This window comes from Myotis lucifugus, unplaced genomic scaffold (assembly GCF_000147115.1).
Source record: "Myotis lucifugus unplaced genomic scaffold, Myoluc2.0 scaffold_223, whole genome shotgun sequence".
NCBI classification, from domain to species: Eukaryota; Metazoa; Chordata; class Mammalia; order Chiroptera; family Vespertilionidae; genus Myotis; species Myotis lucifugus.
Genome location: NW_005871271.1, coordinates 965174 through 992180, shown reverse-complemented (window position 1 = coordinate 992180; position 27007 = coordinate 965174). Strand labels below are relative to the sequence as shown.

General features: G+C 36.1%; 1 protein-coding gene across 8 annotated transcripts in view; it reads right to left on the bottom strand.

Annotated features, from left to right (window-relative positions):
• UPF2 (UPF2, regulator of nonsense mediated mRNA decay) overlaps positions 1 to 27007 on the bottom strand; it is a 131611-nt gene that overhangs the window by 31094 nt on the left and 73510 nt on the right. For 6 of the 8 annotated variants that reach the window (XM_006098215.3, XM_023761956.1, XM_023761953.1 and 3 more), the window contains 7 exons: positions 26474 to 26582; positions 19980 to 20093; positions 16260 to 16376; positions 12493 to 12678; positions 8152 to 8355; positions 7017 to 7292; positions 4780 to 4963 (listed from right to left, as the gene is read on the bottom strand). In XM_006098215.3, the coding sequence (XP_006098277.1) occupies positions 4780 to 4963; positions 7017 to 7292; positions 8152 to 8355; positions 12493 to 12678; positions 16260 to 16376; positions 19980 to 20093; positions 26474 to 26582 (1190 nt within the window). The remainder of the gene's footprint in view (positions 1 to 4779; positions 4964 to 7016; positions 7293 to 8151; positions 8356 to 12492; positions 12679 to 16259; positions 16377 to 19979; positions 20094 to 26473; positions 26583 to 27007) is intronic. The other 2 variants (XM_023761955.1, XM_023761954.1) reach the window with 2 other exon arrangements.

Sequence of the window (27007 nt, the reverse complement as noted above, 5' to 3'; positions counted from 1 at the left end):
AATTTTGAAGTGGGCTTTGGAGAAGATGTTTCCCTCAATATAAAGCGGTTACTTGTCAATTTATCCCCAAATCTTCACCCGTTGTATACAATTACCCGGGCCGATGTGGGGGTTGGGGGGGGGTAACCAAGTTGTTGCACCAAAAAGTGTGGGTGGATTTGACCAATCGGGGCTAGGGGGGGGGCATTTAGGGGCGACCTGCCTGCCCAAGAGTGTCTGTTGGGGGGCCACCCGCCCCGCGGGGGGGGCCAGTTGGGGGCAATTAGGCTGGCAGGGGGGCAGTGAGAGGCAACTAGGCCGGCTAGGAAGGGGGCAGTTGGGGGTCACCAGGCCGGCAGGGGGGGCAATAGGGGTGACCAGGCTGGCAGAGGGGGCAGTTAGGAGTGACCAGGCTGGAAGGGAGGGGGCAGTTGGGAGCAACCTGGCCGGCAGGGGGAGGCAGTTAAGGGCGATCAGGCTGGCATGCACAGGTAGTGAGGGGCAATCAGGCCGGCAAGGGGGGGGGCAGTTAGGGGCGACCAAGCAGGCAGGCAGGTGAGTGATTAGAAGCCAGTGGTCCAGGATTGTGAGAGGAATGTCCAACTGCCGGTTTAGGCCCGATCCTTAGGACATCCCCCAAGGGGTCCCGGATGGGAAAAGGTGCAGGCTGGGCTGAGGGATCCCCCCCGTGCACAAATTTCGTGCCCTGGGCCTCTAGTATTGTATAAGTCTTTGTTTTGATAACTACACCTCTAATTTGTAAGGAAAATACATACTATTTATAACATTTTCATTTTCATTGCAAGTTAGTTTCAAAAACTATAAATATTATATTCTGCATTTGCTAAACTATATAATGATCCAGTTGCTGAACCATAAGGCACTGCAATCTAAAGTAAACAATGCAAATTAAAATGTATATATAAAAAACAGAGATGATAAAATGCAAACACAGTAAAATATTTAAATGTGTGTGTCAGAATTAAGTGTACTTGGAGATAGAAATCAAATACTGTCCTCTTAAATTTGAGCAGCTTGGTGCCTCCATTTTCATGCTCATAACAGAGATGGTAATAAACTATAGTACTTCCTTTCAGATTGTGTTTTAATTTACATTTCTCTGTTTACTAGACATGCTGAGCATTTCCCCCATATACTTAACATGTCAGAAAGAGCAGAGTTGACTTGATTGCTTAACCTAGTATTTTGATTTGGCTTTACTTAAACTCATCTGTCAAAAATCAGTAACATTACCTTCCTCTATCATTCTGGCAATCAGGCAGTACTCAATAAAAACACCAACTCTTCCCTGCTCTCCCTTATTTGATTATGTCCTGTTCATTTTTCTATTGGGGTATTCTATTTTATTACCAATTTACCTGTGTTCTTTATGTAAGTGTTAACAACTTAGCAAGAAAACTAATTTCATATTAATTTTTATTGTACATTTTAAAAACCTAAATATATATATATACTTTCTTCTATCATTTTAAATTTGAGAAAATTAACCTCTGAAAATATTTGATAATCAGATCTATTTTTAACTTTGAAAAAGTAAATATTTAACTTTTTAAAAAAATATATTTTATTGATTTTTTACAGAGAAGAAGGGAGAGGGATAGAGAGTTAGAAACATCGATGAGAGAGAAACACCAATCAGCTGCCTCCTGCATACTACTCCCTACTGGTATTTGCCCACAACCAAGGTACATGCCCTTGACCGGAATCAAACCTGAGACCCTTGAGTCCGCAGGCTGACGCTCTATCCACTGAGGCAAACTGGTTAGGGCAAATATTTAACTCTTTAATCCACCTAGAGTTTGGCAATATAAGATGTGGCTCTCTATCAAATTCTCCTCCCAAATGCTCACCTGCTGCCCTTATCCTATCTTTAACATTCCTGGCTCACCATAAATGATTGTTCTGTATTTAACTGGACAACTTCTGGGCCTTTTATCTATCCTACTGATTTTATTTCTAATTTATGAAATATACTCTTTAAATTTATAATATAATTCATTCTTATGGCTTCTTTCCTTTTTTTACTTTTATTTCCCTCATTTTTGTTCCTTTTATTATAATACTAGAGGCCTAGTGCATGAAATTCGTTCACTCAGCGGGGTTGAGAGGGGTCCCTCAGCCCAGCCTGTGCCCTCTCGCAGTCCGGGAGCGCTCGGAAATTTCCGACTGATGGCTTAGGCCTTCAGTCAGACAACCTTAGCGCTGCCGTGGAGGCAGGAGAGGCTCCCGTCAATACCGCTGTGCTCGCCTGCCGTGAGCCCGGCTTTTGGCTGAGTGGCGCTACCCCTGTGGGAGCACACTGACCACCAGGGGGAAGCTCCTGCATTGTGTGTCTGCCCCCTGGTGGTCAGTGCGTGTCATAGCAATTGGTCATTCCGCCATTTAGTCAATTTGCATATTAGCCATTATTATTTAGGACTAGTTAGAACTTCCAAACCAGAATTAAACAATATTGCTTATTACCATCTTAATTTTGTTATTAAATTTAAAGAGAATGTCCTTGCCAATAATTCTGTCTATACTAAGAAGTCAAGATGCACAAGTAAATAACTCAAGTGTGTTATTTATAGTGGTGCAAAATTTGAAATAATCTGTGTCAAACAACAGGAATTACATAAATTATGGTACATTTATACGAAGGAATATAGCCAGTTTTTTAAAAAATATAATAAAGGTTTAGAGAAATACTTTATGCAAGGAAATTTCATAATGTATTATGTAGGGGAAATCCACTTATAAAACTGTATAAACATGAGAAAAAAATTTAAAGAATAAAAGAAAATATATCAAAATGTTAATACATAATTATCCTTAAGTATGGAGTATCAGTGATTTTTGTCTTGTTATTTTTCAAAATTTCTGCCATGAACATATATTACTTTTAATAATATTAAAAATTATTTAAAACTATTGTTAAGCATAATTATGAGAAATTTTTAGTGTTTATCTATTAACTATTATGCTAGAATTATGTTGCTATAAAACTGAGATAATGAATTTGTTAAGTGCTTGAATCAGAAAAACTAGTAAAGGCTCTTGATTCTGTATTATCTTCTGGATTTAATCAACAGGAAACAGATTTAATATAGGTTTATTCATGTAGCTCTTCTTCCTGATACTTAGACTGTTTAAAACAGAATTAAATTGGGACAACTTCATAGCTTAATTTCCAGTTGCAACCATCTTTATAGAGTTTCACTTGCAAACGCTGACCTATTTTTCCCTTTCCATATTCTAAACAGACTCCTCAAGAGAGTCTGAAGTCCTTTAATTTAACCTTCAGTCAATAAAGGATAAAGCACATTGCTCTCTTTACTGCTACCAAACTGGGTGTCAAACTAGTATTCCCTCATGCCCACTATACAGAACATCATTCATAAAGATCTTTGAGAAACAAGGCTAAGACTCAACTATTTCAAAGCAAAAAAGTTAATGAAATAAATAAATAAATAAATAAGCACTTTGCTTAAAATGATAATTTTATACAACTAGAAGTCTAAAAAGGAAAAGAAAGTACATGATTTGGACCAAAGTACAAAAAGAAGCACATATGTCTTTATGGTTTGAGTAGTTTCTAGTTGCATAATCAGAAGCACCTTTAAAATTAATGCTCAAATAGACAACAGCAATCATATTCTCCAAAAGAGAATTTACCTATGGAGAAAGAAACCCTACTAATATGCTGGATGTAATATGAAAAAATAGTTTCAGAGGGGAAAAAGTACCAAATGCTTTCACCATGAAAAGTAGTTCTTCAGATATGTAATATAGCAAATTTATACAATTAATATAATTGGTGAAGGTAAGAATCTCCTAATGACAGCCTTATGGGTCCCAAGTGCTAGCAGGAAGTAAAATACTAGCTTAATAGCCTGAAAACATGTCATTTTAAAATGACTAAAATGAAACCTGCTAACAAGTATCTGTAAGTAAATCAGAGTAGTAAGGTTACATGTTCCAGTTATTTCCACTGACAAAGTTAGTTAGCTCCTACAGTCCCTCGTGAGAGTTATTCAAGAGCTAACTCCTACTCAGCCGGTGTGGGTCAGTAGTAGAGCATCAACCCATGAACCCACAGGTCCTCAGTTCTATTCTTGGTCAGAGTACATGCCCGGTTGTGGACTTGATCCCCAGTAGGGGGCGTGCAGGAGGCAGCCGACTGAGTTACTCATCGATATTTCTATCCCTCTCCCATCCTCTCTCTTTAAAGCAATAAGCATATTTTTTTAAAGAGCTACCTCTTCTTCCACAACAATCTCAAAAGGACACAGAGAAAGTAAATAGACCAATTCTCTGTAGCATATTTCTCACATTTTCTCTAGTTCTTAGAAATAGCGACAACTCTCCCAGTGAATAAGGTCTGAAATTCTGTAGGGTAGTTCCAAACTTCTAACAGGTATCCCCTTCTATAGTTTCTAGCCTACAATGTCTTAAGAACTAACGCTTGTTGCAATTACATACTGTATTGTAAGAGGTACTCTAATTAAAAGTAGATTTTATATTAGCAACCAAAAATTCTAAAATTAAGAGAGGCCAACAGGATTGTATTTATTCATCGCTATCATTGGCTTCAATTCTTACATGAGTATTTACCTCCAATTTGGGATTATTTTATGAAATCAAAAAATATGTCACCCATATGTCTTACCTAATATTATGTAACACTCAATATAAAAATGGAAAGTATGCAAAGGTAAAGTCTGATAACATTATAAAGCAAATTCTAAAAACAATCTGCCAAATATCACTTTCATTGTCTCTCTGTAATTACTTGCTTACCTAGTTTTATTAAGAATTCTCGTTCCAAGTCTTGTACCTGCCTGATGGATTCTTCCAGAGAATTACAAAGCTTGATCTTTGGTCTCAGCAGTTCTAGTGTATCACTGATCATGTAATCTATGTCAATAGGAAATGGATGATCTTTTGTCCAAACCTCCAAACTTTTCTTCCACCAAACATAACGCTGATGACAAATAAAAAATAAATTTAGCTATAAAATATTAATAACAAAATATTTTAAATAATAATCTGTAATGTGACGTCACCTAACTATAACAACTAAGCTAAAAAATTGTACAAGACACCTACCATTTTCATTAATGGTCAACAGCAATGATCCTAATTCCAATTATTTCCCTCCATCTACACAATTTCTAAGCCATTTGGTGACTTGAATCTAAATATTGTCTTATTATAATTGTCATAATCTTTTTAAAGACAAGGAAAAATTGTGAATAAAATACCAAGTAAATTTTCAGATAATGAAACAAGTCAGAAACCCCACTCCCAAACATAGTTTTGATAAATGTTCATCATTTTCCCTATAATACCTGCTTTGATTTTTAAAAAGGTCAATTAAAGTATCTAATAGGGTTTTAAATCTAAAAATCATTAATCAACAATCATTTATTGAACACCTGCTGTGTATATGGCATGTTTAGATATTTTCCCTCTCTTCTCCTACCTGGGTCCCTCATTCTGTTTTATACTTTGTAAGTTAACATTAATTGAAGAGCATAACCCAGGAATTTATTTGTGTATAAACAGGTAATCCTCTGGGTGCTTCACTCTTCTTTCCCCAGTTTGTTCCTTGCTAGGTCCTTGCTACTCAAAATTGCAGACCTCAACTGGAGCTTGTTAGAAATGCATAATCTTAAGTCCCCACCCCAGACCAATTTAATAATAATCTGCATTTTAATACTATTCCCAGGTAAAGTGTATGCACATTAAAGTTTAGAAGCACTACTATGGGTGATGCTTTCTACCTGGCCTTCCAAGACATAACTGTTCACTCTATATTCTAGGCAGAACACACTGACCTCATCCCCAGGCCTCACTTCTTACTTCATCCCCTTAGGTTTAAGCCTGCTGCATATTTCTGCCTGTTAATCAATGTGGAAAATGCCTCTGTCTCTTTGTCTCTTGGATATTTTGGGATAGCTCTTTTCTCTCCACTTGGGATGTCAGATTAAATGCAAATAAGGATTCTCTTCTGAAAGAGATTCTACTTTGGATGCTGACAATTACAGCTAACACTTTGCAGCAAAATTGGTTTTCAATACAGGCAGTCTCCAACCTAAGACAGTCCTTAGAGATAAAGGGAATCTGATTCTCAAATGTACAATCCCCTTCCTCATGGTAGGATAAAGTTAATAAACTGCTCTTCCCCAAGAACATTTACCTCCACTTAACACCAGCCATTATGTGGATGTATTTTTATACCTCCAGTTTTAGTTTTAAATGTATTTTCTTCATCAATGGATGAGTGAAAACAATACTAGAAGTAGTGATCATATAGACTTTAATGGTACTATTGATACCTTCTTTCAACAACATCTAGACAATTCAACAGTGAATTGTTCACCCTGCTCAGTATTTTATGGGAAATAGTGATTGGGTTCCAAACAACCAACCTACAAAGTTAACTTTTGGAACACCTACTTTAAAGGAATTGTAGAAACATCTCTGTTTTTGTACCTGAATTCAATTTATACTACACTTGCTCTAAATCATAAGCTTACATAATTAACTAAAATTAAGATATGAAAAGCACAACTCAAGAGTTTCTTTCGTGTTAAAAACGTTTTCTCCAGAGTGAGTTTTTTCTTTAAAAAAAAAAAGTTATATCATTTAAAAATGATTTTATATGTAAAACCAGAACACAGATGAGTGATAAAAATGTACATATAAAAATCACAAGTTTTTTAATTCATAAGTTACTGTACCAAATATAATTCATAAATTACCATTCCAAATTTATAAAGTATACCAAAATAATTTTCAAAATTAACAATCAATTATAAAAGTTACAATGGAATTAGAATGTTTATATTATAAAATTCATCAAATTTTTTAAATCTCTAAAACATCTTTGCAGGAAGAATAAATCAAATTTAGTCTAATTATGAACATATCTCATATGTGATATGTGAATGCTATAATGTTTCTGCTCGAATATTTTTGTAACACAACCAATGTATTAAATGGTGCCAAACTGCATATTTCAGCTTATATACCTGAAAATATACAAGGAAGCAATCAAGTTTTCGTTTACTGGAACCTCTGTCAAAGTACTGGCCACAAGTATCCAAAATAGTGCACACTAGTCTAATTCTGAAAAGGTGCTCAGGAGGGTCCAGTGAACTTGGAGAGCCATCAGGGTTAACACCAAATGAAGTAAAAGAATAAAGAGTTCTAAAAATAACAGCTGATTCCACCATGCGGTAATTATAAAGTTCCCCTAAAAACTTGGCACTGCTGATACGTCTCTGATTAAATTTAGGTTGATTAACCTAAAAGAAAAAAAAAAACACAAGATTTGCATTAAAGAACAGTAATGTGGTAAAAAGAGGCGAAATTCCCCTCTGTCACTTGACAGTATCAATTACTGAAGAAACACTGAACAGAGAAAAATTAATGGGTTCTTTGCTTCTTTTCTAATAAGGTGGTCACTTGTGAGTATCCTTTTTCTCTCTTTAGGAAATGGGTATCTACAAAATGTAAAAAAAAAAAGTTTCCCTGGCTTGTGTAGTTCTGTTGATCCCATGCATGAAAGGGTGGCAGGTTTGATTCCTGGTTGGGGCACATGTGGAAGGCAGCCAATCGATGTTATTTAAATCAATTTTTTTAAGTTTAATAAAAAATATGTTAAATATTAAATTTAATATTTAGCTATCATTAAGTGAATTGATTTGATAGTCTATCAAACCATTAAATTGTAATTCTCCCTTATCAGCCCCAAATAACTTATTTTCTCTATAGTCCACAAATTAACAATAAGCCTACAAAAAAAAGGGATCTGCTTACAGGAAGTTTTACCAAATGATTACAATTCTTCTAATTAATAAATTTATTTTCCCAATAGTAACCCAGAAATAATAAAAATGTACTATATTCTTCCAAAATAAGCTTCATTGGACTTGAGAAAAAGAGGCAAAATAAACCCCAGGATTAGCCTGAGAGAAGGAAGCACAGTAAATCTAGAACAGCAGGGTTTATTAAGAAACCACTAATTCTGAAGAGGTAATAGTAAAAGACACCATATAGATAAAAGAAGGTCTTCAAATTATTATTTTTCAATAATAGGATTTAAAAGTTATTTAAATTCTTCTAAAACTCCCATTTGACAACTTTAAAGAAAGCTTGTGTTACCTCCATTCCTAATCGAATATCTTCTAAAACTCCATCCACAACATGGATTCCAACATCCTCTTGGTAGAGCACTAGTCCTGCTAAGAGGTTTGCCACACAATGAATACTATTATATTTCACATTCCAGATGTTTATCATACAACAAATAACATAATCTTTCACTTCTTGGTCCTGCCAGGGCAACTTTCGCATCTGTCTCAAAACCTAAACAAAGAGAATTTTGTTTAAATTACTAGACAAGTATATAATCCAATATACCCAATAATATAGATATGTTATTATGATAATGCAGATAAAGAACTTTTGAAATGGGAAATACTTCAGAGATCCTCTATCAGATTTTTCACGTTAGAGATTAAACATGAGATTTTTCTAATTATTGATAAATGGTATTCACATTTTTCCTCCATCTTTCTATAATGTCCCCGTATTTCCTAGAGTTTCTAAGTCTTCAATCAAGCTAACAGTATACACTCATACACTAAAGTCACTGAAAAAAATTCCCAAGGTTCACCAAAAATAAGATTTCTTTTGTGCTTCATTTAATCCAAATAATCTTAGACACTTCTTTTATAAATCAAAAATTTCCACTAATAAATAAATAAACCCAAGGTTAATTGGTTAAAAGATCACTTAAAATGGAGACATAACATCAAGACTGACATTACAGAGGGAAAACCAAGATGGCGGCATAGGTAAACACCGGAGTTTGCTGCCTCGAACAACCACTTCAAAAATACAACTAAAAGACGGAACGGACATCAACCAGAACCACAGGAAGGCTGGCTGAGGAGAGACTCTACAACTAGAAGGAAAAACAACAGCATTACGAGGATTAAAGGAGGCGCAGTGTGGAAAATTTAAAGGTACGGTGGTGCGGCGGTGCGCGCACAAAGCGGGCTGGTAGCTGAGGGCGCGGTTGTCGTTTTCAATCAGGAGTGAGTCTCAGACTCTGGGCTACAGATCCGGGCGAGTCTCTAGGGACCCAGACTCAAACGGGAGAAGTGGGACTGTCTGGCTACGGTCCCTCCGAGGTTTGCAGCGGTTGTGGGGACAGAGAGGCAGAGCCCCTGGGGACGGACTGAGAGCAGCCATAGCTGCTCCCTCCCCCCGCCCTGTTGAGCCCGCCCCGCCCAGGCCCTGCGCAGAGCCATTTGCCGATCGCCTCAGGCAAAGGCTGGACTAGTGCCTCCCCAGAGGACTGAAGTTTTCCGCACAGCTGATTCCTACAGCCAGTCGGCCTGGTGGTCAAATCCCTCTAGTGTTAACTACAACAATTAAGGCTTGGCTAGAACAAGACTGCGCACAGAGACCACAAGGGGGTGCACCAAGAAAGCATAAAAGATGCGGAGACAAAAAAACATGACAGAAATGGAGGATATGGAGCTAAGAATCGCAATTTTGAGGGCTTGCTATAAACTTGAGCAGAGCCTCACGAAAACTAATGAGACCCTCGATGCTACGATAAAGAAATTAGAAAGTAAGCATACACGGACTGAAATAAAGAATATTATACCCAATAGCAGACCAGAGGAGCACAAGAATCAAACCAAAGATTTGACAAAAAACACCCAACTGGAAAAGCAAAATGAAAAAAGAATCCGAAAGTGTGAAGAAAAGTAAGGAGCCTCTGGGACAGTTTCAAGCGTACCAACATCAGAATAATAGGGGTGCCAGAAGATGAAAGACAGCAAGATATTGAAAACCTATTTCAAGAAATAATGGCAGAAAACTTCCCCCACCTGGTGAAAGAAATGGACTTACAGGTCCAAGAAGCGCAGAGAACCCCAAACAAAAGGAATCCAAAGAGGACCACACCAAGACACATCATAATTAAAATGCCAAGAGCAAAAGACAAAGAGAGAATCTTAAAAGCAGCAAGAGAAAGAGACTCAATTACCTACAAGGGAATACCCATACGACTGTCAGCTGATTTCTCAACAGAAACTTTGCAGGCCAGAAGGGAATGGCAAGAAATATTCAAAGTGCTGAATACCAAGAACCTACAACCAAGATTACTTTATCCAGCAAAGCTATCATTCAGAATTGAAGGTCAGATAAAGAGCTTCACAGACAAGGAAAAGCTAAAGGAGTTCATCACCACTAAACCAGTATTATACGAAATACTGAAAGGTATCCTTTAAGAAGAGGAAGAAGAAAAAGGTAAAGATACAAATTGTGAACAACAAACATGCATCTATCAACAAGTGAATCTAAGAATCAAGTGAATAAATAATCTGATGTACAGAATGAACTGGTGATTATAATGAATCAGGGACATAGAAAGGGAATGGACTGACTATTCTTGGGGGGGGAAGGGGAATGGGAGATTCGGGAAGAGACTGGACAAAAATCGTGCACCTATGGATGAGGACAGTGGGTGGGGAGTGAGGGCGGAGGGTGGGGCGGGAACTGGAAGGAGGGGAGTTATGGGGGGGGGGAAGAGGAACAAATGTAATCTGAACAATAAAAATTTAAAAAAAAAAAAAAAAAGACTGACATTACAGTGTCCTGTTTCCTCATATGTAAAAGGGGGGATAATAAAAGCACTTACTAGTTTGTTGTGAGGATTAGACAAGTTAAAACATGTGAAGTATGTAAGAAAGTGTCTGCCACATTATAAATACCCCATAAAAGTTAGGTATTACGATTTCAAAGACCATACTGTCAATGAGATAATTAGCAGAGCTCTACCTATCATTAAGTTCTATCCATTTTGATTCTGAAAGAATATAGATATTATTGGCAGATTGCAGAGTAGTCCTTTCATTTCTATATCCACAATCCATCTTTTAAGCACTAAATATTTTCTCATATCAGCTTCACTGGCAATGTTAATGTCATCTCAACTTCATAAGTATTCTATATTTTTCTATATTTGATAGTCTATCAAACCATTAAATTGCAATTCTCCCTTATCAGCCCCATATAACTTATTTTCTCTATAGTCCACAAATTAACAATAAGTCTACAAAAAAAGGGATCTGCTTACAGGAAGTTTTACCAAATGATTACAATTTTAGTCAATTCTAAACAGCTATCAAAATCCTTATTGTTTCAAACAACTATTTTTCCGACTCTCTGAAAGTTGGTTTCAATTTTCAAAGCTGCATTATCATTCCTATTACCTTTTCTCCCACCCATGTATTATTTCATCCTTTTATCCTCCCCAGATGTATTTTCTGTGCAGAAGTTAATTTCCATTACTTTATCTTCTAAAAAGAAAGAAGTTCTACATTGTATTGTTTCAACTTGTAGAATAAACCAAGAAATGTTTTGCTCAACATATCTTACTTAAAAGTGAGGTTTCTAGCAAGGTAACTACAATAATTCAGTTAACAGATCAGTGGTTCTTAAACTTTTCTGGAAAGTGACTCCTGTTGAGAATCCAAAGAAAGCCACAGACCTTATCTCCAGAAAAATACAGACAGCCCCAGAATTCAAAACTATGTAATTTCAGAGGGCCATGGGCTTCCTAACACACATTCAAGGTTAAGATCCCCTACTCTCAAGAAAAACATGTAAAGGCAAATTTAAATTTTGATGTTATATATATACATACATATATATATTTTTTTGAAACTCTATGTCTTATATTCAACTCTGACTATGTCTCATATTCTGACATAGTCAGAGTTTCAAAAAAAAATTTAATTTAGAAGAATGGCCCTTTTAATTAAGAAGTTATTATCAAGCCGAAACCGGTTTGGCTCAGTGGATAGAGCGTCAGCCTGCGGACGGAAAGGTCCCAGGTTCGATTCCGGTCAAGAGCATGTACCTGGGTTGTGGGCACATCCCCAGTGGGAGATGTGCAGGAGGCAGCTGATCGATGTTTCTCTCTCATCGATGTTTCTAACTATCTCTCTCCCTTCCTCTCTGTAAAAAATCAATAAAATATATTTTAAAAAAAAGAAGTTATTATCATAACAGGAAAACAAAATATTGTCCCATATATTATGTATCATTATATGAATTATTTCTTAGCGTGATTTGTATAGAGTCAATCATAATGGAACTTGGGATCTAATCCCAACTCTCCTAAACTTCACTCTTGCGACTGGAACAGCTCTGCTTTAATTTCTCCATTTACAAAATGTGAACAATGCAAAGTACCTGCATTTCTTATCTATAATTTATGGGACACTGAAGCAATTTATAAATAAACTGATCTAGGAAAACTGAAATATATGTCCCTGACCTAAAATTTCATGCACAGGCTAGAAGGAAAGTACACTGCTTTTAATACTATTATCATTAGGATGAAAAAAAATTTAGTTGAATATTATATAACTACCACAAATCTCACGTTGACCATTATTCCATGATTCCATTAAGATTTACCTTCTCAGTGGTGACCTTGGAAAGATCCTTGTACAAAAGTTTCCGGATATATTCCTGGAGAGGAGGACGTTTCTTTTTCACTGTTTTTTCGGCTGGAGGTGGGTTGCAGTAGTAATATGCATTCTCTACCATTGTGACATATCTTGCATCAAGATGCATTGCTTGTTTCTTTCTCATCATTTGTTCCTAAAATAAAAAGTCTACACTAGTCAAAATACTTTCATTCTAAGATTTCTTTATTCCTACAAAACTCCTATTCTCAGTGATAAGATTTTAGGATAAAGGTCTAGAAAAAGAAAAAAACAACCAGTCGGTATTTCTATATTTCTAAGACTGTGCAAGCAGACTAATTATTATGCCACTGATCATTTGTTTATAACAAATTAGCTAATAACTGCTTGGTCTTAGGCCTTTATTCAGAGAACTTTTACTACAAATGTAATTTATAACTCTGCCAAACTACATGAACTCTGAGTATGACAAGTTTCATATATATGAGTGATTGAAATTAAGAACCAAAAATATGAATAAAGGGGTTCTGGCTGCCCACATACAACTGAGGAAAAAAAAATTATTCTCAGAGCTTGTGCCATTCAATACTGTACCAGATAAATCTGACATGTCTCTATAGATAAGAAAACTAAAAGCCCCCAACGTCTTATATCTTGTCCAGAGCATCAACTCAGAGAAGGTGATTAAAAACACAGATCTAGTCAATCATCATCTACTTTAGGCTTTCTCAATTTGACATTTTGGACTGGATAATTCTTTGCTGTCCTGTGCATTGTAGGATGTTTTGTGCAACCTTGACCTCTACCCACTAGATGCCTGTTGAGAACCACTGACTAGCTTAAGATCTTAAAACAGCACTCCTAATTCTTAAAATAGCATCATACTAAACCAGAGGTTCTCAACCTGTGGGTCGTGACCCCTTTGGCGGTCAAATGACCCTTTCACAGGGGTCGCCTAAGACCATCCTGCATATCAGATATTTACATTATGATTCATAACAGTAGCAACATTACAGTTATGAAGTAGCAACGAAAATAATTTTATGGTTGGGTCACAACATGAGGAACTGTATTTAAAGGGCCAGAAGATTGAGAACCACTGTACTAAACACTAAGATTACTGAATTGTTCAGTCATTTAATGAACATTTTACTTAGCACTTACTATGTGCTAGGCCAGGGGTGGGCAATCTTTTTGACTCGAGGGCCACAATGGGTTCTTAAACTGGACCGGAGGGCCGGAACAAAAGCATGGATGGAGTGTTTGTGTGAACTAATATAAATTCAAAGTAAACATCATTACATAAAAGGGTACGGTCTTTTTTTTTTTTAGTTTTATTCATTTCAAATGGGCCGGATCCAGCCCGCGGGCCGTAGTCTGCCCACGGCTGTGCTAGGCACTACTCCAGGTGCTGGAACTTACCAGTGAAGACAGACAGACATGATTCCTACCTTCGTGAAGCCTAACAATGTGGCGTAAGAAGACAGAATAAACAATTCAACAAAAAAACTTACAATATTTTAAATAATAATTGTAATCAGCGGTATGAAGAAAAATAATAAGGCACTAAGATGGAGAGTTATGAGAAGCCTACTTTATACTTTAGGTAGAGGGGGTTAGGGACAGCCTCTCTAAGAAAGTGAGATCTAAGCCATGGAGAGAGCATTCACAGCAGAAACAATAGCAAGATCAGAGGCTCTGAGGCGAGAGTTATATGTTACTGGAACTAAAAGAAGGCCATTGAGGTTGCCCACAAGAAATTGCATGAAATGAGATATGAGAGGTAGAGAGGCTCAAGTAATAACAGACTCTGCTGACATGGTAAGAACTCTGGGTTTTAAGTGTGTAGAGGGAAACTGCTGGTAAAGGACTCAGGGCTCTTTATAAATCTACTTTGTTGCTTGCCTCTCCAGTTTTATCTGCAGCTGCTTGACTAGATGCGTCTTTCTTCTCTGCCTTGAAGACTCAGATTAGTCTCTAAAATAAACACCACTTTTCCAGGAAACTTATCCTGACATACCAAGACTAGATTAAATGTCTCTTCTATCTACGCCCTATATTGCTTTTACACATGTATTCCAATTGCCTATTTACTCCTCTGTCTGACTTAAGACTCCAGGAGAGCATGGACTATCTTTTTCATCTTTATACCCCATGGGTCTGACATAAGAGTTTGTACTCAGTGAATACTATGAAGCTGTTAGGGAAGATATTTCTTGGTTCATCGGTCTAGCTTAAGTACCCCCTCCCCCCTCATGAGCCCATAATGTTCTCTGCATAGCTCTATTAGTGCACTTACAACATTGTATTCGAATTAGCACTAGATATGGACCACTTTGGCAATTGTATACTTTGTACCACTTCTCCTAAACATGCCTGACACATAGGCCTCACAAAAATGTTAAATGATAAATAAGGTTTCTATCCAGAAAGCAAGAGAATCACTAATAAAGGCTAGTTTCTTTTGCTGTAAGAGGGGAAAAGATCCAATGAACCAAGAAAACCAGTCAGACAGGAAGGACTCTGGTTTTCAGCAATGTGACGTTCATCCATACTACCACAATTAGTAAATATTTTCCCCAGCAAAAAGTAAATATTAAGGATTCAATGTTATAAGTAAAAAGTAGATAATAAAAAATAAGCTTTCCTAGCATCTCTATTACATTTTTATTTAATTAAATATATTGGGTAACATTGGTTAATAAGAACGTGTTTCAATTAATACATTTTTATATGCAGTGTCTCATTTAATCTTATCAGTAGGAGCCAAAGAGGAGGAAGAATTTTCTCCTTGTTACAATAAAATTTGAACTTGGAATAACTATTATATGATTAATATGATATAAACTTAAAGAGAATTTGGAAATCAATTCTATTTGATGGCCTTCACATTAATATTTTTGTTTAGGAGAAATAAATGCTCATGTTTCTTCATTTTTAAATATTATTGGCAGAGAACTCAGGCTTTCAACTGGATTCTAAAAAAATAAGATACCTAGAGAAAATGACACAATCAAGACTTTTGTAACAGCAACAGTGATGTAATGACAGTGTATGCCCAGGGATTCCTAAACCAGAGCTCTCTTGAACACTAATACCAATCCTGCAAAAGGCTATCAGCAAACTGCATGAATATTACCAATAAGCATAATAACTTAATTGATTAATAAACTTGATGGTCATTTAGCCATTCTAATTAACTTACGAAGTAACTTCTCTCACAAGGTAATTTTTTAGACTTATATTTTATATTTTTTAATTTTAAAATTTAATTATATATGTTGTTTATAATTTATGTGCTTATGGCACGCCAACCTAACATAATAGTATTAAGAGTACCTGCTCATTTGTATCATTTGTCAAAGTTATTTTTGGTTAGAACTTGTATGCATATGTGCATAACCCATGAACACAGATAATAGTATGGTAAAGGCCTGGGGCGGGTGCGGGCAAGAAGGGGTTAATGGGGGGGAAAAGGGATATCTACATCTGTAATAATTTCAACATTAAAGATTTTTTTTAAAGTTATCTTTGGTTAAACTTAATCCCCATTCACAATATTGTTAACTCACTAAGAGCCAAGCGAGAAAAATACCAACGGCTATCCAGGAATGGCAGCTTATATGTATAGGATGTTCTAGTTAAGGTAGAAAAGTGTATGTTTTTATGACAGAGCAAGCAGGCACTGGTCAATATTTTTAACCCCTGAAGTAAATCAACAACCTCAAGCTCTTGCTAGGATTCTGAAACCCTTACCAAAAGTACACTGGTCCTCAAGTGAGATTCTGGAGATCTGAAAAGAAATCTTCCACATGTTTCCAATAGGGTACATGCCATTTCAATATGGTGATGGGAAAAGTCTGATAGAAGCATCTGTAATAATAATAATGATGAAAAACCACAAAGACAATACTTCAAGCCTATTAGAGAGAAAAAACATTATATTTCTAATGTGTGTAACAGTTTTAAAAATGTCAGTATAAAAAACAAAAGCTAGTCTTTTAGTTTAACAGTCCTCATCGATAGACATCTTTTGTGTTTTGCCATAAAAATCTTTTCTAAAAGCTTCAATGTATTTAATGTTTTTCATTTTAGATAGTTATACGGAAATTAATATCAAAGCCCTTTTTAAATGTATTATTAAATGTCACAAATTTAAACACATCACATATATAGCTTACATTCTCTAAATTATTTTGTTTTGGTTTAAATAACATTTATTTTTAAAATTCTGACTACAAAAGACTTATTGTATAAAATTTATAAACACAACACATTACCACAACATTTTGGTAGTATTTATTCTCCCAATCTTTTTCTATGCATATTTTCTAAACCAAAATAGATTCAGACATATCACATCACTTGATATCTTGGTTGTTTTGACAAACATGAATATTTTTCCATGTAAATTCTGATTCTTTTGGGTATAGTGCCAAATACATCAAAACTGTTAATTGTGCTGTTCAATTCTGCATATATAGTACTTACAGATTTTGTCTGCCTCTTTCAGCTATTAAAGTGTTTTCAAGTCTCTCACTATGATTATGAATTTTTTTATTTCTCTTTTATTTCTTTACTAAAGGCCAGATGCACGAAATTCGTGCAAAACAGGCCTTCCTTCCTCTGGCTGCAGGCATCGGCTTCCCTCTGGCAGCAGGCACCCGGGAGAAGGATATCTGGTCTAATTAGCATATTTTGCTTTTATTATAGACTAGAGGCCCGGTGCACAAAAATTTGTGCACTGGGGGGGGCGGGGGTCCATCAGCCCGTGCTGTGCCCTCTCACAGTCTGGGACCCCTCAGGGGATGACCACCTGATGGCATAGGCCCCCCTCCCCGGGGAATTGGGCCTAAGATGGCAGTCAGACATCCCTCTGGCAGCCCGGGAACCCTCGGGGGATGTCCACTTGCCAGCGGGGAGCAGGCCTAAGCTGAAGTTTGACATCCTTAGTGCTGCTGAGGAGGTGGGAGAGGTTCCCACCACCACCGCTATACTGGCAGCCGTCAGCCTGGCTTGTGGCTGAGCAGAGCTCCCCCTGTGGGAGCGCACTGACCACCAGGGGGCATCTCCTGCATTGAGCATCTGCTCCCTGGTGGTCAGTGTATGTCATAATGACCAGTCATTCCCAGTTGTTCTGCTGTTAGGGTCAGTCTGCATATTACCCTTTTATTATATAGGATAGAGGCCTGGTGCATGGGTGGGGGCTGGCTGGTTTGCCCTGAAGGGTGTCCGGGATCAGGGTGGGGGTACTGCTGGGGTGCCTGGCCAGCCTGGGTGAGGGGCTGATGGGTGTTTGCAGGCTGGTCACACCCCCTTCAGGTTGGGGGTCCCCACTGGGGTGCCTGGCCAGCCTGGGTGAGGGGCTGATGGCTGTTTGCAGGCTGGTCAAGACCCCCAAGGGGGGACCCTCACCCCATGGAGGTTTGGCCAGCCTGGGTGAGGGGCTGATGGCTGTTTTCAGGCTGGCCACACCCCCTTTAGGGTGGAGGGTCCCCACTGGGTTGCCTGGCCAGCCTGGGTGAGGGGCTGAGGTCTGTTTTCAGGCTGGCCAAACCCTCTGGTGATGGAAGCTCCCAGCCTCTCCTGTTTTTCTTTATTCTGGGATTTATTTACCTTCTATAATTGAAACTTTGTTGCCTTCAGTGGAGCTCAGAGCCCTCCACCAAGCCTCCTGCTCGCTCCAGCTCCATGGCCACAGCCGGCTGAAAGCAGGTATCTGGGGTTTATTTATCTCCTATAATTGAAACTTTGTTGCCTTCAGTGGAGCTCAGAGCTGGCCGTGGGAAGCTTGGCTTCCTCCATCACTGGAGCAACCAAGCCTCCTGCTCGCTCCAGCTCCTTGGCTGCCGGCCGCCATCTTGGTTGGGTTAATTTGCATATAGTCACTCTGATTGGCTGGTGGGCGTGGCTTAAGGCATAGGGAAGGTACGGTCAATTTGCATGTTTGTCTTTTATTAGATTAGATTTCTTTTGTCAATTGTTTCTTTATATACTTTGAAGCTACATTATTAGATGTATACTGATTCAGGAAGTAACAATTTCATGTTAAAATGACCTCTTCATCACTATCAACTAACCTTCTTTATTAATTTTTTTAAAAATATGTTTTTATTGATTTTAGAGCAGAAGGAAAGGGGGGGGGGGGTAAGAGAGAAACACTGATGTAATTGGCTGCCTCCTGCTCGCCCCTACTGGGGATCGAGCCCACAACTGAGCATGTGCATGATGGGAAATCAAACTAGTGACCTTTTGCTACATGGGACAACACTCAACTAACTGAGCCACACAGGCCAGAGCCAACTAACCTTCTTTATTTCTAATACAGCTTCATCCCTTAAAGTCTACTTTGTCTGATAATAATGAAATCAGGTGTCTTTTTAAAAAGTGCTTCCATGGTATATTTCCCCCATCTTTCTACTTTAGTCTTTCTGATTTTTATAAAGGGGTGGGCAAAATAGTTTTATAGTTATACAAATAAATAATACAATAATTAATAAATAAATAATACAAGAAAAACGCTCTTTCTCATATTCTAACTGTAAACTTCCTTTTGCCCAACCTTGTATTTAAGAGTATGTTTCTTATAGGTAGCATATAGTGGTGGTGGTGTGTTGTTGTTTTTTAAGCAAATGCCTTTTTAAATATATATATATTTTTTATTGATTTCAGACAGGAAGGGAGAGGGATAGATAGAAGCATCAATGATGCGAGAGAATCACTGATCAGCTGCCACCTGAACGCCCCACACTGGGAATCGAGCCTGAAACCAGGACATGTGCCCTGACCAGGAGTCGAACAGTGACCTCCTGGTTCATAGGTCAACCACTGAGCCAAACCGACTGGGCTATTATTTGTTTTCTATTTTGCTCACCTGTTTAATGTTCCTTTTTACCCCCTTCTTGCCTTCCTTTGTATAAATCAAATATTTCTTAATTATTTTACTTTTTCTAGCATCTGTAACAAAAACTTTAAATTTGGCCGAAACCGGTTTGGCTCAGTGGAGAGAGCGTCGGCCTGTGGACTGAAAGGTCCCAGGTTCGATTCCGGTCAAGGGCATGTACCTTGGTTGCGGGCACATCCCCAGTAGAAGATGTGCAGGAGGCAGCTGATCGATGTTTCTCTCTCATCGATGTTTCTAACTCTCTATCTCTCTCCCTCCCTCTCTGTAAAAAATCAATAAAATATATTTTTTTAAAAAAAACTTTAGCCAAAACCGGTTTGGCTCAGTGGATAGAGCGTCGGCCTGCAGACTGAAGGGTCCCGGGTTCGATTCCGGTCGGGGGCATGTGCCTGGGTTGCGGGCACATCCCCAGTGGGAGGTGTGCAGGAGGCAGCTGATCGGTGTTTCTTTCTCATCGATGTTTCTAACTCTCTGTCTCTCTCCCTTCCTCTCTGTAAAGAATCAATAAAATATATTTAAAAAAAAAAACACAAAACTTTAAATTTGTCTATTAAAAATAATTCAGCACTAACCTTTAAACAATGCAGTGTATCATTTTTTGTGAACATCTTAAATTTAGTTAGTTCTCCGATAAAACGAACAGTTTTGTTCTTTGTTTCAATATTGATCTGGTCCTTTTTTCGTACCTACAAATTAAAAGAGATACTGCTTAGATAATTAACACTTTGAAATCTCTGGTAAGAACTGTTATTTTAATGAGACTGAACTCACTCTAAATATTTTAAATAAATTTGGTATAATTTCCTGCTATATTCAAATTGTTTTACATTAAGGCAAAATAAGCTCTGTATAACACCAATGCCAGGATGTGCTTTGCAAAAACAGTTCCATAGTCAAATAATGCATTTTATAAGGCTAAAAGGATCACAAAATAAGAAATCTGTTTAACTTAATTAAATGTTTCTCAAATTTATTTGGCAACATAAATCCCCCTTTTGAAATGTTAACAATGACTAGTTAAGATTCCATTATATTAATATCATAAGGAACACACTTTAGGAGATGCTGCTTTATAAATAATGAACACCAAAAGCTCATTTAATCAAAAATATTATTAAGGCTCAGTTACTATATTATAGTGACAAACTATATATTGCATTTTTTATTATAAATTCATTATAATGACATTTCCAATATAATAACTATTCTCTTTTATCAGCAGTCACAGCCATATATTAAAGTTCAAGTCCTTTGCAAATATAACCTCCTACTTAGGCATACATTTGAAGAAATACTGAATATGACAAAATCCTATTACAACAATACAGTGTGAACAGACCTCAAGATAAATGTAATTGGATTTAACCTCAGAATTACATTTTCATCAGAAAACCAAACCTAATTTGGTTTCTAGTTTCTAATATTAAACAAAATTATATTGAATAAAATTGACTGTTTTAGCCTTGCAATTTAGAAAAGAGTACAGCCTTCATAAAGACCCTTTCACAAATACATCGGATCAAATTATTAATTTTTCTTACTTTGTGAACTCCTAGGATAGATTACAAATGTGGATCCTGAGCAAGATTTGCTGGGTTTAAATCCAAGTTCCATAATTTACTAGCTGTTATTTAAATTCTATGCCTCAATTTCCTCATTTGTGTAATGGAAATAATAAAAATAACATGCCTAGTAGGGGTGTTGTGAGTCTTAAGTGAATTGGTACATGTACAGCACATGCAAAAGTACTTACAAAGACCAAGAAGAGTCCAATAACTATTAGCTACTATTAATTTTATCTATATTTGTATATTTTTATCACTAATACATAGACATTAAATGTTTACTGAGTAAACAAATAAATAAAAATGCTTAATGTTTATGCATATATTGCAGAAATGAAAGAACAAAGTATCTATGGTCAGAACATCTCAGCCTTTATGGTCACTCTATGCCATTTTTTGAGGGTATATGATCTTAGACAATTCACATAAACCCTCTAAACCTGTTGGTTCACTTGGTAAAATAAGGATAAAAATAAGGATGATGACGATGATGGTGGTGGTAATGATAACTACACTTCACTTGATAATAAGCAAGTAATATACAGGACAAAAGATTATACAACCTTTAAAATGATGTATAAGAAGTGATTTAAATGACACTGTAAAATGTTTCTGCGTGAGAAATAAAGAATGGAAAATTGTACATACAATATAAATTCATCCATGAAAAACTACGGAGAAATAAAGGTAAAGAAAATATACTAAAATATTACTGGGATTCGCTTTTAAGTGATGAAATTATGTGGTTTTTCTGCCTTCTTTCTACTTTATATGTTTATATTTTCTAATCATGAACACTGAGCACGTGTTTATTTTAGAGTTAGAACAATATAGAAATAAAAAAGTGTAAAAAAGCATTTCAAAAGTGATACACTGATATTTATGGGGAGTAGGGCTGGGAAATACATATATGTTTTTAAAAATCTCCTTGGGCGATTCTGGATGCACAAGCTCTTAACAACTGCAGTGGAGTATCATACAATTTTAAGTATTACTGAGCGTTACAGCTTTCAAAACATGTAACAGTGTATTTTCTTTCCACAATTACTCTTAAACATTATTGAGGTTAAGGAGATACAATCTCACTAACATAACAAAATTAGAGAATTTTTAAATGAAGTATTAGAAATCAATGATCTCATTCCCTCATTTTCAGATGAAAAAAAGGCTTTTCAAAAGACTGTCACTTATAAAAAAAGACTAACTCATTCTGAATCCTCATTCAGTATTTTCCAGTCTCATTTGTTGACTCCTTTAGATCAAAAGGTATGTCAAAACACTTCTGCAAAAGTAAGTTCAGATGAATTAACGTTTAATTTTTATATATACTTTAGTTCAATGTCATATAAAATTTTACTTATATAATTAATCATCTTTAGCAAAAATGGTGCTTACAGCTTATTGACAGCTAAAACTGAGATTGAGTAACTAAATTCATATGCAATATTAATAAAAACTCTTCAGATATGTCAACATATAAAAAGAATTTCCAAGGCCTATCATTCATTATTCCCCTATAGAAAGAATACTCGCACCCCTAAACGTCATCTTAAGTAGACATTATACTTTCTATTCACCATAACTTGCTCATTTTGTTTATATAAACTTTATTTTTGTAATCACTCAAGTAATTTTTTGGAAAATCTACTATAGGCTAAACACTAAGTAGGCACTAAGTCTATAAGTACATTTTCCTTTTAAAAAAACATTTATTCTGTGGACCACTAATCTACAAAGTAGGATAGGCAAGACTCTTGATCTACTAGGGTATGGGGTATTAGAATTTCTATTTATGTTTTTGTTTTTATATAATAATTTTCAGTGTACTTTTATCTGATTTAGAAAGTACATAAAGTATTTGGTACAATTGTAAAGGCATACTAATTTATAAATAAATATGCCTATATTGGAATATGTGGTTAACTTATTTTACCGAGAGGCTTACTTAAAAAGCTAAGAGAACACTAATTTTAAAAATGTCAATCAGTTACAAACAACAGTGTGGTGATTGCAGGGGTGGAGGTGGAATAGGGTATAGGGGAGATTAATGGTGATGGGAAAAAATTTAAATTTTTAAAAAATGTCAATCAGTGAGGTTGATATGTTTATATTTATGTAAAAGTTGTCCCCTCGTTATCAAAGTAGACTCTGCTAAAAATTTAGAGAATTAGAAAAGAAAAAACATTTCTCACAATTCAAAGACAGTCACTGCTAACATACTGATAATACATTTTAACGTAACTGTAAGTTTATTATGTGTAAGATTTTATAGCTTGCTTTTTCCCCCTAAAAGTGCTTTCTCTATGAGATGAAAACTTTTTGGTAAATACCACTTTCAATGGCTCTATATCATTTTCTTAATCCATTGTTTGGCTTTTATGTTATTTTCTGTTTTCTTTTTCCTATTACAATTCATAATGTGAATACAGCGTTGGGGGTATATAGAATTTTTAGGACAGATTCCCAGAGTTGTCCAATGTATGAATGCCTTTCAGGATTCTGAAACATATTGCCAAATTCATTCTCCAAATTTGATCATAGTATATGTGAATGGTTTCATTTCTATTAGGTTTACTACTCTACTAGTCAAATTAGCAAATCTGTTGTTTTAACTAGAATACTAGAATTTCTTTGACTACTATATGTATTTCATACAGTTTTGCTAACCAGCTTTATTTCTCAGGTGAGATTCTTAAGCTAGGTCAAATAAAATCAGATGTGATAATATGATGGAGCTAGGTAGAAGGCAGAGATGGGGACACCTGGTTTAAAAGCTATTCTCATATTTCAAGCTCTGGAAAATGAAAAGCAGTGGCAGTGGGTATGAAAAGGAGACCATAAATTTGAGGGGGTGTTTTAGAAAATAGTATCAACAGAATTTGGTGACCACTGGCTCCTAAATGTCAGAGGGGCAAAAATAGAGGTATTTCTCTTAGTGATCAGATAAAATATATCACAAATTTACAGGGAGAATATAGAAGTTGATATAAGGAAGAGAAGGATAAAGACATTTTTTAGAAGAAATTAATGAGTTTATGAACATATTTAGCTAGACGTACATGAGAACTTACTAAGCACCAGGAGAGAGGTTCTGGCAAGAGATATGTATTGGAGGTTGCTGGGAAATAGATGTTAACTGAACCCCAGGTAAAATGTGTTCCGTCAAAAAGGAGGGTGAAGGAAGAAAGTCTGGGGAACACCAACACATAAACTCAGCTGGAAAAAAGAGCAAAGGACATTGAGAATGGTAGTCATAAGTAAGAACTAGGAGAAAGGGGTGGCAGAGAAGAATTATTATTATAATGATATCTATGCCCCGGCACTGTGGGATCAACTTTATATGCATTATCTCATTTAATCCATAAAAAACAATTGTTTTAAAAGATATAACTATTATCCCCATTTAATAGGCAAGGAAACTGAGGTTTCAAACACTTAAGTAACTTGGCCAAAGTTACAACACTAGCATGTGGTAGAGCCAGAATGACAGTTTCCTAAAAAGCGAAGAGTCCAGCAGTTTAGAATTTGCAGAGATACTGACTAACATAAGGCAATTAGGAAGACACTGGTGGTCTCTGCCAGGGTGCTATGATAGAACAAAGGATAAATGTCAGTAGTAGAAGAAACAAGTATACTTTAAAAAACTTGAACAAGAAGAAAATGAAAGAGAATGGGGAGAGGGGATTGTTTGAGATAAGTTTACTTGTTGCTATTATTTTATTTTCATTTAAGGATATTAGTGTTAAGCATATTTATAGCCTAATAAAAAGTCACTGGCAAAGTGTGCAGATTTGGGGGTAGGGAACAAACAGATCTTGGAAAAAGTAGGTGTTTCTTCTCTCCTCCCTTCACCCCCAAGAGCAGTGGTTACCAAAGTATATTCCTAACACTGATATTCTTCTAGTAACAAAAAAATGCCAGTTCCTTAAACTCTCTTCCCAATTTTTAAAGGTGAGAGGGAAAGCATACATGAATAGAATTTTCTTAATTTTAAGTTTCTCACCAAAAGCACTAATTATGCTTGGTGTAACAACTTGCATTTTAATTTTGAATTTGGTTAAGGGTGTATGCATATAACTCAATAAAATACAATCTTACTATCTGCTAATAAAAGTTTCATATTTGTATGATGAGATTAAATATGTCAACAAGAATATCATGAATTCTGATGCATCTGTCCCTGAACTAGCAGCATTTATCAAAGTGTGTTCTCTGAGTGACTACCTATTTAACCCCCTCCAGAAGGGTCACAATGCACATTACCCTATCAAAGCTTTCAGACTTCTTATAATAAAACAAAAATAAAATCATTTTACTTTCTTGATCTCAGTGCTTCCAAACTTCTTTAAACATAGAAACGTGCCATTACTTAATACTATGAAAATCTCAAATATACTTTACCAGAAGCGGCCCAGAAAAATCTTAACTACAAATATCATATTAACAGATTAACACCTAGAACAAGAAGCCCATCACTGACACTTACTCCTTCCTCTGAACTCAAGGCAATGACTCTCAAGTCATTTGGCAATTAAACATGCAATTCCTTATAATATCGAATATATTTAGGGTTTACATTTTTATTTCTCTCTTAATTCTGTGAGTGCTTAATCTTACTATCTGCTTAATCTCCCCAACTACAGGTGAGATTCCTGACCTCGGGAATTGTTCTCTAAGTGCTCAGCAATAGTGAATTGTGTAAAGCAAGTGCAATAAAAAGTGCATACTGCGCATAGCAAACATTTATTTACATTCCAAGTAACTCACTATAAAGCTAAATTTTGTAAACACAATTTTTCCATTGGCTAACAACATAAACACTTGAATTTCACGTCTTTTCAAAGCCTACCAATGCTCACTTTCAGTCACCCCTAACATATCATTTTACTCTTTTCAGGACTATATTTGTAACTATATCACCTCCACAAGATGACTAGGTAATATGGGTTTTGAAGAACCACTAACTGGCTAACAGGTCCCTAGTACTTTACAAGGGTACTTTTTAAAGAATTCACCAAGGTAAAGATTCTTAAGGCAAGAATCAATAAAAACATGGGCTACAACAGCATTCACTGAAATCACATCCTCTGTGGAACCTCATATGCCCCAAATATTTGAACCCCCAATACCTAAACAGGCATCGTATAGGCACTGTGCCCTGACTGGTAATGGCCAATCCAATGTTTCTTCTGGGAACACCAATGAGGCCTGCTGGCTCTCTCTTTACTTTACAAAATCAAAAAGGGCAGTACCTACAATGGAGAAATAAGAGAGCAGCAGCAGCTAAACCCCAAATTGTAATATCACTTAATCATTTCAGGCTTTGTTGAGTAAGTTTATATTTAAAAAATTTAGACTTAGATTCTGAATTGTTAGGCCACTATCAGATTTCAAAAATATGCTTACCAATAATAAATCATATTCTTAAACTAAAGAATCCTCACTCAACTTTTAAGTATATGTATCTATGTAAATTATAAAATAAATGCTTAAATACATACATGAAATCTGAAATCCCCCCTCAGCATGGAACAAAGATCCTCTGCTACATCAGACATGCAGGGATGCAATGTAGCAACCAATCTTGCATAAAATGGTAGCAAATCCAACCTGCAAAAGTTACATGTGATATATGTAAAAAGAAAGACAGAAGAAATAATTCATTAAAAAATTTAAACTTCCTCAGATATATTCACAAATTAATGGTTAAAAAACTAATAATCATACAGACATTCTTTTTTATTGCCATCATAATGAAGTACACAGAAATTCAATTTGCTTTGTGAAAGCTTATTAACAATATGGTATTTTCCACCCAGTGCTTTAATCACATATTTGCAATTTTACTTAGTATGCAATTTTGATAAAATATCAAGTGAAGAAAATACTTAGGCTAAATTTTTAATCACATAATTACTAAGTAAACAAAGTTAACTTAAATAGTGCAAAGCAGAATCCTTTTAAACCATTTTCTTTACTTATCCATTGATAAGTAATTTGGAAACCTCAATGTCTAAAGTAAAAGGGTAACCAAT